We start from the raw sequence: 11,470 nt of genomic DNA on the forward strand, positions 1-11,470 counted from the left end.
TAATCTTTATCTTGCTTCAAACTAAAGCCTCATACCTCAGCTGCTGCTAGCCCATACTCTAGTCCCTACCTTGCCTCCCTGATTAATATCAAGTTCAGATGATGCTTGATGTACAAAGCAGTAAAGAGTCCTGTGGCATCTTATGAAGAGACATTTTGGAGCATGAGCTTTTGTGGGTGAATACATCTGACAAAGTGGGTCTTCACCCATGAAAGCTCATGCTCCAAAATATCTGTTAGTTTATAAAGGTGCCACAGGACTCTGCTGCTTTTACAGATCCAGACTAACACAGCTACCCCTCTGATAACTTGATGTATCAAGTTACGTGCCAGAACTCAGTGGTTTTAGATGATATTCTGATATCATAGTTTCACAGGTGTAAGAATAAAGTAAAATTAGTGTAATATTAAAGATTTACTGATTGGAATTTCTTCCATGTTCAAAAATAAGCTATTTGATCCTAATAAGTCACTAGCACTGCTTGGGTTTAGAGCTTACTTATTTTATCCTCATGTCCTTTAAGTTTGACATGCTGTTTTATACTTTAGTAGTGCTGTGCATAGCATGCCAGAAGTAGTAATACAGTATTGATTTAATGCTAGAATATTCATGTTGGCAAATTATGTATTCCTCCAGCTTCACTATAGTGATAGAAATAAAGTACAATAACACTATTATGATTGCCCTACTTTGTGCAAGTATAAATTTGTTGATTCTAGTGCAGTATACAAGACTGTATACATTGTTATGCTGTAGGAGTCTTGTATACTGCACTAGAATTAACAGTCTTGTGTTTGAGCTTAATGCTTTGTTACTTTCCTAATACCAGTAGACAACATTTATACTTGCACAAAGTAGGGCAATACTGTACATATGTACAGACAGTCCGTCCCTGTAGATGACTTGTCATAATCACATCCATCTATACCCTGTCCATTAGAGCACATGGAATTAACTACATGGCAGTCTGCTGGACTTCTAGAAGCAAATTCATGTGCCAAGAGCAATGGCAGGGCCACTTCTGGTTATGAACTGCAAAGAGTAGCATTTGTGCTATGGTTAATAGCCTTGCTGGATTCCAACATCTGTCTCTCACCATTATCACTTAAAATGGTATGATCTCCTAAAGGAGAATGGAGGACTGATCAGTGCTGTTTGCTTGCTACCATTTCTTTCCACCCTCCCCCTGCACTGCTGTAGGCCACAGGTGGATAATACAGCAACAGCATTTAGGACCAGCTGCTGTGATTCTTTGAGAAAAGGAGAGGGAGAAGAGGGGGAAAGCCTTAGTGAAAGGCTGCCCCCCAATCATTTTGCCAGCAGAATAGCTTCTACAGGAAGAGTCTGGGCTATCTATAGTGAAGCCAAGCAGTGAGGAAAGAGTAGGAGAAAAGGTAAGTGAAGTCTTAGTGAAAATCCCTGACTCTGCCTCTACATTATGTTAATGTAGCATGTTACAATCCAGTGTAGGAATCTGATTTGGATTTCAGTGTTTCAGATGAGTCAGTTAGCGACAGCTTGACCAAACATGTGAAATAGTGGATGCCTCTACACCACTTAATCAGATAATAGGGGGCATCTGTAGGGTAGAAGAGTAAATACTTATGACAATTAAGGAGCATCATAGGGACAGTTACCATTCTCATGTAGCATGGTCCTGAGAGATTTTACTGCCTGAGCTATGACATCTCCCCCAATCCAGGCTTTAGATGCTCATGGCTGGTTTCAGTTGGAGGATCATGATAACAAAAAAAGTTAGTAATTTTCAGAATAAGATTCCACTATGAACTAATGCATGTAGCAGTTTATTTCATCACAAGTCATTTAGTCTGTTTACCATTACAGCTTTTGTCCTCTTCAGATTAAGGAGAGCCACTGACAGCAATGAAGTGGCCATCAGGCAAAGGATCACAGTAGCTGCTATTGCAACAGTGGTCCATGCTTCTCTCAGTTGAGTCTCTTCTATAGAGAGGTAGAACCACAAGTTAGTGACCAGAATATGTTTTCCTATAAGCTTGAATTAGCACTAACATGCAGTTAGGTAAGGGAGAGGAACATTTGTTCCATACCTTGGGTTGAAGGCCATTCATCTGCTACAATGATAACAGGACCAGGTAAGCTTGCTACACCAGAGTTCTTTGCTTGCATCACAATATCTGAAAGAGATCAGTCACCACAGATGAGTATAGACAGTTAGCTTAGTACATGGAAATCCATTACTCAAGAGACTCAAGTTCTGTCCAGAGACCAGAAATTAAAGGTCTACAAAATGTGACTGTAGAAAATACTGGGTTTAGTTGTGGGGGTGGCAAGACAATTGAGGGGGTACAGAACAAGACAGCCTTATACAACCTGAAGACTGTTTAGAAAGACCAATAAGTTATGGGTGTCAATGGAAGCCAGGAGTTTTTAAATTAGACATTTGGGGGGGGGGGCAGAAAAAAGAGACTCCAATAAGGATAGTTAAGCATTGAAACTAGTTACTCGGAGGGTTTGCAGAATCTGTCCCTGGTGGTTTAAGAATGGTCAAGATAATACTTTGTCCTGTCCAGTCCCCTGTACTGAGGCTAGATGGCCTACTGAGGTCCCCTCCAATGCTACCTTTTGTAATTGTGATTGTCTGACCATGGTGATTGGACTATAACATTCTAGTTCAGTGATTGGATCCCACCTCGTTTGTTTCTAGCCGAGACAGGACATCTTGGTGAACACAGAGGGGAATCCAGATGAAGTCTGTTACAGAGTAGAACACTGCAGTGGAAGTATACCTAGAGCAAAGGTGCAGGAGAGACATTTAGCACACAGGAAGCCCTAGCATTTGCTAGTGCAAGAGGGACTGCACTTACTAGGCTAGTGAGAGCCTTGTCACCCGCTACAAAGGCAAAGGTCTTCACTTCAAATCTCTGACGATAGTTGGGATAGCTGACTGCCAGGCCCACTGGATGAAATGCAGTTCTGTAGTTATCCAATTCATAGTCACAGCTACAAGAGATACATGTAGAAAGTCGTGGGGGAGGGGAGGAGAGGAAGGCAACTTTAGGTCAGAGTTGAAGTCAGGTATAGGTTAGACCCTTGGAAGGTTTGCTTCATTAACAGTCAAGTTTAATATTTAGTCTGTTGCCTGAGAGAGATCCTCTGTACTGTTTCAGAGATCTGTCTGAACTTGCAAGCCTGCATTAGGACAGCAACTCATTCCTAGTCAAGACATTTAGAGGGTTTGAGTCACTCAGTTGTGAGCCATTATTTGAGTTAGTTGGAATTTACACTTTGGTCATTGAGCATGTGTGCACTCAAATGTAGCATTAGGTCAAGCTAGACAATGACCTACACTTTTCTGATCAGCTCTTAGCCAGGTAGCAAGACTTGGTGCCTAGGTCCATGTACTGGCAGGCTCCTTACAAGTCACATTGCTCCAACAAGCCTTTGCATGGTATTTCAGGGAAATGCATTTCTTCCCAACACACTGCAGTAAGGCTGGCCTGCTCGTGTTCCTGCAGCACTTGTATTATACCTACCCATCCACCACAATGTTCCACCGGGGCAGAGAGCTTGGATCTTGGGATGCTGTTGCCCAACAGTCATCCAATACCAGTTTGATGTTGGGGTCGTTGCGGTTCAGAACTTGCACTTCCAAGAAGATTGGTTGCCGCAGATATTTCATGATAGGATACTGGTCATCACTGTAGGGCTGCAAGTAGGAGCCATCTGAGAAACCAAAGTATGGTAGAGTTAGAAAGCCCAGTACACAAAAGGTAGTAATTCTCACAGGAATAAGCCAGCTACATAAAGGAAGTCTGGTGTATACATAGAAGGCCACAGCTAGTGAGTGGCATGATTAGTTGAACTCCTTGCATGTAGAGGAGTAAGCCTCCTAAGTTACTAGATAGCACCACTAGATTCCTCTATAGCAAGAGGCTCTATTTGACATAAACCCAGTCTGCAAGGTCTATGTCAGAGACCAGCAGTGAAGGATTCATGGCACCCCCAGGAGACTTGCTATCCAGGTCTACTTCTTTGGATAGTAGGGACAGAATTGTTCCTTTGACTATGGAGGGAGTCACTTTGTTCTGCCCTGGCCATGATTTGCTGCTAGATGCCAGCTTTACCTGGATAGATCAGCAGGATCAAGGAGAGAGGACCCTGGTTTATTGAAGAAACTGGAGGAGGGAGACTGCTTATCCTCATGTTCAGTGATTCACCACCACTTTTGTAGGTGCACACTACTGTCAGCCTGAAAGACAGAATGCTCAGCATCTCAGCACAAGGTTAGCTGGCAGTTTGAACAGTCACTTTGCTTAGTGTTGTGGACTGGCTCTCACCAGCAGAGTTGCAGACTGACCTGAATTCACTGTCCCTAGAAATCCTGCGTGGTGGTCGATCTGCCCACAAGGCACGCACTTCATTCTCATAAATTGTCCTCTCGCCTTCAAACTACAGGGGATACAGGAGTGTTAGCGACTGCCCTGCCACAGGAGCTCTGTTAGCACTCACTGTCCTGGACACTTACCCTCTGCCTTGTCCCACACTTGTTCAGGGGGACATGAAACCGAACCATGTCATTTGAGGGAGACTTGAAGACTGGTTTGCATGTAGGATCTCTTAGCCTGACGGTATCCAAGTCTAGGGCTGGTTTGGTCCTCTCACTGAGGACTTCAAAGTCCATGTAGCCATCCTGAGTGCATACAGCAGCTGAAACATTCAAGGAGGTTGGCATGGGTTGCTGTAGGGTGACTCTAGTACATGACACTGTGGCAGGTCCCACCTCAGTTCAGTTAGGAACTAGTCTTTTAGCTGAGCTGCGTGTGCGGGCCCCGACTACCCTAAGTTGTACTGCACCTAACTGGATTGTTCCTGGTCTCCATTTTGTATAGCATGATCTGGAGGGCAAGGATCCTGCAACAGCTCATGCCAGGAAGCTCAAGGGCCCAGAACTGCTTACAAAGCAGTGCTCTATGGCTTGCATGAGTCAGAACCAAAAAACTGAGGCTAGGCTGGAAACCATCGCATTAGGAGTTGTTTGGGACAGGCCAGGTAGGAGAAGCTAGTATGGTGCCAGGTCAGGATTAGTGGCTCTGTAGGTCAGAGGGACAGCTAGTGAAGGGGGGAGGAAAAAAAAAAAAAAGAGCGTGCACACAGCTGCTGGGGAGCTAGGAACTGTGAGAAAAGCTTCTGAAATATTCAGTTGTAGTATGTGGAGCTGCCTGCCACATTGCAAGGGGAGGGGAGGAGAGCATTAAGTTTGTTTGTGTTCCCTGCAACATGGTCAGACATGAAGACTCCCTCCCACCTCCAAGCAGTAGGTGTCCAGAATACCCAAATATGTAACCAAAGACATAGGCCTGAGACTCCCCACCAGCTAGGGAGGGCCATCCATTTTAGCTAGAATTCGTGTGACTTTATACTGGATGCCATTAGTTGCTGAGAACCACCCTACATGGTAATTTTTGCTTGCCAGCTATTAGTTTACACCAACTATAGCTACACTTTTAGTTGCATGTTGCTCAAGATGGTGGTAGTTTGCAGTGTTTTGGTATCCAACTCATGTTCTCCTGTACTGAAGTGGGTGACATCCATCCTCACTTTTTCACATGCCAAGCATTGGATCCCTATGAAGTCTCATTTCTAGGCCAGTACTTCAAGGATAGCTGAACCACCACAGAATAACCTGACAGATGCACGTCTTACCTATTGGTGCATGTTGCTCACAGGGACACTCTGGATAAGTCACCATTGACACCATTTCTCCATGGAAGTTGAAAGTTAGCCTTAGAGATGCCATGTATGACTGAAGTCCTAAGCAGTTCTCCTCATATGGCTGGAAGAGAGGGAGGCAGGCCACAACATGGTGTTATCTAAGATAACTCAAAGGCAATTTTAGTTATGTTTGCCATTATGTCACCTTACAGGCAAAAGCAGCCTTTTGCTTCAGCTCTGACAGTCATTTAGCCTAGACTAGTCTAGCCAGAAATATTTTGCCTTTATCTAATCTTCTGGAGTAAGTAGGAATTTGTAAAATTTTAAGTCAGTTTGGTTTAAAGTGTCATCTTTAGGAAATTGATATTTAGACCTTGTCCAAAACTCAATCTTTAAGTACATATTTGGGTCTGCAGACTCAGATTAAGCAGCCTGGGTTCTTGTGACTAACTCATTTGTCAGCATCAGAATACAGCATGCTAGGTTCTGTCCTCAGAGCCATCCCTGACCCAGAGATATCACATAAGCAGGCACCAGATGAAGGACTGTGGCAGTGGTTGAGCATCTGCCAAAATTTGGCAGCAGTGCCTCTCGATGACATCACTTGCCACCAACAAGTGTGGTCATCAAGAGGCGTTGCCACCAAAGTGCTGCTGAATTTTGGTGTCATTTCTGCAGATGCTCAACTGCCAGCAAGGATGTGGGTACATTTAGATGCTCCTGTGGGCACCATGGCACCTATGGGCACTGCACTGAGAACTGCTGTATTAGACTAAACACCTCCTCACTCTATTGGGATATTCTAATTTCTTGGGAAGAGCAAGATCATTCCAGGGATAGTTGCCAGCACAGTATTGTGGGAGTAGCAGACAAACTGTCTGTCCAGGCTAGCATAAATGGCAGAGCTGGTGTCATGTCACCAAGACAAGGGCCAAAACAAGTAGCCCAAGTTTGATGCAGTAGCAAGGGGTAGTTTGTCAGGAAACATTGCTTGAATGTTAAGCAAGGAGGGTTTTAGGCAGATACATTTGGAAAGGGCTGGTAGAGAGGAGACTTGTATTGCAGTAATGGAGATCAGATGAGTGCCTGGTCTCATATGAAGGTTACTCTGAATATTTGGAGAGGGCCTGGTTGTGAGAGAGTTAAAGGACAAAAAAAGTCAGGTGGCAGCCAAATGATAGCAGCACAGAAACCTACAGTCTAGTCCTAGGGCTTGGAATGGACTCTGCTGATAGGACAGCAAACCTGGTTTTTTAGTTCAGCCTTTTCTATTGAATCTGTTTGTATCTCAGTTACAATTATGACTATGCCTAAAAGGAGTCAAATCTCACTACAAACTAGTAGTCTTACTCTGGACTTCAGGATTCTTCTGTTGATGTGCAGCTTCACTCCCCTTCTTGCATCTAGAAGAATTCCATTTGCTTGGAGTTGGTTCATGGGAATGTTTCTGTTTTCTATGCTCACAGCTGAGAGGATCCCTGGGAAAGCTGGGATGGCAACAGTCATGTGTGTGGAGTTACAGGTTGCTGGGCCTACGAGAATAGCTCTGTTAGTTTCCATAGAAGTTTTAAGGTACAAATCCCTCTAGGTCAGCAGAGGGGCCAGCTTCCTCTGTGAAAAGGTTTTACCTGGCGCACAGATCATTCTTGATTCTACAGTTAGTCGCTGGTCAGGAGGCCCATATGAAAGTTTGAGTGCCACAGTATATAGCATCTGATTGTCTTGCTGCAGAGGACAGACATGGTTGAGAACAGCAGGTTATTCACAGTGAGGTTCCCAGTGCCAGGTATATTAAAAAAATATACACATGAGCTAGGCAACCTATGGCACAGGTGCCAAAGGTGGCACACAAGCTGATTTTCAGTGGCACTCACTGCCTGGGTCCTGGCCACAGGTCTGGGGGCTCTGCATTTTAATTTTAAATTAAGGTTTCTAGATATTTAAGAAGCTTATTTACTTTACATACAATAGTTTAGTTATATATTATATAGACTTCTAGAAAGACCTTCTAGAATGTATTCCTGGCACATGAAACCTTAGAGTGACTAAATGAAGACTCAGCACAGCACTTCTGAAAGGTTGCTGACCCCTGAGCTAGGCTGCAGTTCTGAAGAGACCTCAGATGTTGTGAGAAGTCTTGCAGGGCACATTAGCCATTTAAATTGCTGTTGAGGCAGAAAGCCACAGGAGTAATACACTAGCCATCTCACAATACACTACACAGAGGAGTTCTTGGGAAGGATGTACGAACTCCATTCTAGGGCCTCATGTACCACATGGTGTCATAGCCAGAAATCAAGCTGCAGCTGTTGTCAGTAGGCATTTGAGATCTCACATTACATGCAGTCTGTTAGCCCATCTGAAAGTGGGCTAATGGACTGCACGTATAGTCAGACTAATCATTCTCCCAATATCTCCAGAAGGTTGAGCCTCAGAAGTGCCAGATTTCTTATCACAGTTTCTATTTATAAACACCATTATTTGCCTACAGCAAGTTTTGCCTTTTGGCCTCCAGAAGGCCTCTTGTGCACCTACCTTGTAAGAGGTGACTCCAGTAGCACCAAAAGAAACCTGGAAGATTAGGTTGTTGCTGTCAGCTAGGAATGTGTATCCTTGCTGCATGGCTTGCCAAAGGCTTAGCCTGTGTGTTCTTGTTCCATCATCTATGGACAGTATCCAGGCCATCTGAGACTCTGTAGTCTGTAATTTGAGACTTCTGGTTAGTCAGGCATAATGTTTTCTGTTATAGAGCAAGGGGGGGGCTATTGTTCTTATCTTGTAGTATTAAGACTGCTGTGAGTGGCAGCTTGGCAAGCCAACCCTAGAGAGAGATACATAAGGGTCCAGCTTGCTATTTTAGCAAGCATCACCAATGTTTCAGTTTCGAGGCATATTACTTTGAACACCCAGCCCCCATTTTGACAGACATTCCATACCGTGTATTCATCAGCAAAACCAGGAAGAAGTCTTGGAAATACAACCTGAAAGAGAATGTGACAGCAGCTGAATGCTAAGTACAGTTCAAGGAGATGATGCCAAGCAAGCTTTGCATTGTGAATGTTACAAGGCGCCTCTGACTGCTCACAGGAATGGAAGCTTTAGGAGAGTCTGAGGAAGTGTGCTGCAGTGGCTAGAGGCCTGGCTTGTTTCTGGACGGACAAGCAGCAAAGATTTAGTGCACCTGTGCCCAGGTTGCAGGGCCAGCTCCAGGGTTTTTGCCACCCCAAGCAGCGAAAAGCGCTCACTCTAAGGCAGAGGGCAGGAGTAGCAGCACATGGTGGATGTGGGGGAGAAGGAAAAAGGAGGCAGGAAACAGACAGCTGCAATTCCTAGCCTGCTGGGCAGCTGCTGCACAGGGAATTTAGGGGAGCGAGGAGCTGATATGGGGGCTGCCAGTCCACCCTGGTTCCAAGCCCCCCCACCAGCTAGCTGCAACGGGCTGCTCTTCCTGCAAGCAGTGGACAAAGCAGGCAGCTGCCAAATGATGTTAGAAGGGAGTATTGCACAACTTTAAACGAGCACATTTCCTAATTGATCAGCCACAGAACAATGTTAACCAGGACAATTTTAAGTGAGGAGTTACTGTACTGATTATTAGCCAGTATAATAGATATAATTCAGTAAACTGTGCCAAGCCCAGCCAGGGAAGCCATTAGCATACACAAAGGATGAGACAAAGGTAACTGGCAAGAGGTTTCACAAATAAGACTAGAGTAATTTTCAAACTGAGTCTTCCCAGAGATCAGGAAGGGGAAAATCCACTATCACCCTGCTAGTCAGTTTTAATTCCTTACACCCACCACCCAAAGAAGAGAGTCTGAAGACACATCTAAGATTTGAGCAGAGATGCCATTGAGTTGTCAGACTCATCTCTACAGCTGAGCTTCCAAGGGATTGTTAAACTGCCCCACTTACTGCCATGAAGTCTTTAGTACAGTTTGTAGCGCCTGTAAATATAGTAGGGACAACTTCATCTGCTGGAAGAGCATCACAGCCAATACTGTAGGTTACATTCTTGTCCCTTCCAATGGTCTCGTTGAGCAGCAGCTCTAGTCTCAGCTGGTGTTGGTCATGCTATAGCAACAGAACACATTGGTCAGATTAAGATACAGTGGCAGTTTTACATTGCTAATCTGAGGCAAAAATCTAGTCGTTAAAGCCGCCTTTACAAGGCCACATGTTCAAGCTGAAGATTTGCTTCAGCTGAAGTTGCCATCTTAGAAGTTACAGGGTTAGTTTTAAAAAGTTACTGTATTTGCCTCCTTACTCAAGGAATCTGATTTGTTGGGAGCCATTTTTATTAGTCATTATATAAGAACCAACTCAGTGGGTGCTCTGGTGCTGGAACACCCATGGGGGGGGGGGGGGGAGAAGAGAAGAGATGAAATGGTGTGGTCAGGAAAGATAGCTGGTACAGTACATACTCAACTACAGCATTGCATCACTTTATTTTCTGATCACACTGCAATGGTAATAGCTGTCATTTTAGAGCCTATATCAAGTGTCTGTTCCCAAAGCAGAGGGACAGTTTTACCTCTAGTCTGGTGCAATTCAGATACAGAGCAGTTAGAGTCAGCCTCTCATGATCCACCACGTAGTTACAGTCAACAATCTCTTCACCACTTGCATCTAGAAAGAAGAAACTGGTCAGCTATGCTGCTAGAAGTCACCCTGAGAACCCAGCTAGACATGCAGCAATACATACCAACTATATGGACCTGCCAGAAGTTGCTTCCAAGCTCTCTGGGAAACCCAATCAACATTTTGTCATTGTGACAAGACACTGTCCCTACAAGAGGAAATGCACAGTTGGATATCAACTCCTTGCAATATAGAGAATAGTAGACAGTATACAGACCATTAGTATGATAAAACCCACTCATTCCAGCAAACAGAGAGGAGTCATTAGTTCTGAGCACACCCCAGGGTCATTAAAACTATCTGATCAGCCTGGCGCTGGCCCTGTGTGGGGTAATAAGAAAAAGCTCCATAAATCGGGACTGTCCCTATAAAATCAGGACATCTGGTCACCCTGGTAAGTCAACCATCCCCACCATGTTTAGGAAAATGCCCTGGTTACCTGGGAAGTCTAGAGCCATGGAGCTAGTAACACTAGCTGTCAAGGGCACTATAAAGCAACCAAGCAAAAGAAGCAGCCTGCAAACAAAAGAGAAAATGCTCAGAAGCCAGCACAGCAAACAGAACCCCCACCCCATACACACCCCTAATCTCCCTCCCTTACCACATCCTGAAAAAGGACCAGCCTGGCTGCAATACAGGCAACCTCATGGCTGAGACACAAGACACCAGCACAGCTCACCTCATACTGAGAAGCAGGAGTTATATAGGAGGGGCTGCAGCCCCAGCACAGGAGCAGCTCTTGGAAAACACCTGGGCTGCTTTCCTCATCACCTGCTAGCAGCTGACTCTGAGCCTGATGGTTTGCACCTGGCCCTGCTCTGTGCTGCAATCAGTGAGGAGGGGGTGGGTTAGGGACAAAGCTCCTCTTTCAAGGGGATTTTATGCCCCTTTGCACAATTTGCTGTTTCCCTTCACTTTTAACATTATTTCCATTATATCCACTTTTCCTTTCACCCTGCTCTTCCACGGCCTTTCTCCCTCTGCTGGAAGATGGGGCAAAATAGCTGATGAGCTAGAAACAGATGAACACTTTGTGTTGCAGCCTTAAGCTCCCCTGGCCCTTTGCCCCTTACCCAGGAGAACACTTGGCATTGCTGGGCTCTTCTGCCCACTAAAACAGCCTTATGCTCAGCCA

At 44.8% G+C, this 11,470-nt stretch overlaps 1 protein-coding gene across 1 annotated transcript; it reads right to left on the bottom strand.

Annotated features, from left to right (window-relative positions):
• Positions 1 to 1,782: 1,782 nt before the first annotated feature.
• Positions 1,783 to 11,004, bottom strand: LOC120374090 (zona pellucida sperm-binding protein 2-like). The gene is made up of 18 exons (XM_039493313.1): positions 10,937 to 11,004; positions 10,775 to 10,851; positions 10,400 to 10,483; positions 10,229 to 10,323; positions 9,610 to 9,768; positions 8,631 to 8,675; positions 8,230 to 8,394; positions 7,323 to 7,419; positions 7,045 to 7,226; positions 5,686 to 5,815; positions 4,508 to 4,689; positions 4,340 to 4,431; positions 4,107 to 4,231; positions 3,516 to 3,705; positions 2,847 to 2,982; positions 2,672 to 2,768; positions 2,070 to 2,156; positions 1,783 to 1,962 (listed from the first exon to the last, which is right to left on the bottom strand). Exons 1-18 carry the CDS (start codon positions 10,981 to 10,983, stop codon positions 1,814 to 1,816), a joined length of 2,139 nt encoding a protein of 712 aa, XP_039349247.1. The 5' UTR covers positions 10,984 to 11,004; the 3' UTR covers positions 1,783 to 1,813.
• Between the last annotated feature and the right edge of the window lie 466 nt (positions 11,005 to 11,470).

Source organism: Mauremys reevesii, linkage group 10 (genome assembly GCF_016161935.1).
Source record: "Mauremys reevesii isolate NIE-2019 linkage group 10, ASM1616193v1, whole genome shotgun sequence".
In the NCBI taxonomy this organism is placed as follows: Eukaryota; Metazoa; Chordata; order Testudines; family Geoemydidae; genus Mauremys; species Mauremys reevesii.

Bases quoted from the DNA above. Each gene is read 5' to 3' on its own strand.
- LOC120374090 (XM_039493313.1), bottom strand. From the start codon at position 10,983: ATGAGGTTGCCTGTATTGCAGCCAGGCTGGTCCTTTTTCAGGATGTG. The intron at 5,816-7,044 runs GTAAGACTACTA...CCTCTCTTCCAG, and splicing joins GAAGAATCCTGAAGTCCAGA to CCATATGAGGAGAACTGCTT. The intron at 2,769-2,846 runs GTAAGTGCAGTC...CCTTTGCTCTAG, and splicing joins ACAAGGCTCTCACTAGCCTA to GTATACTTCCACTGCAGTGT.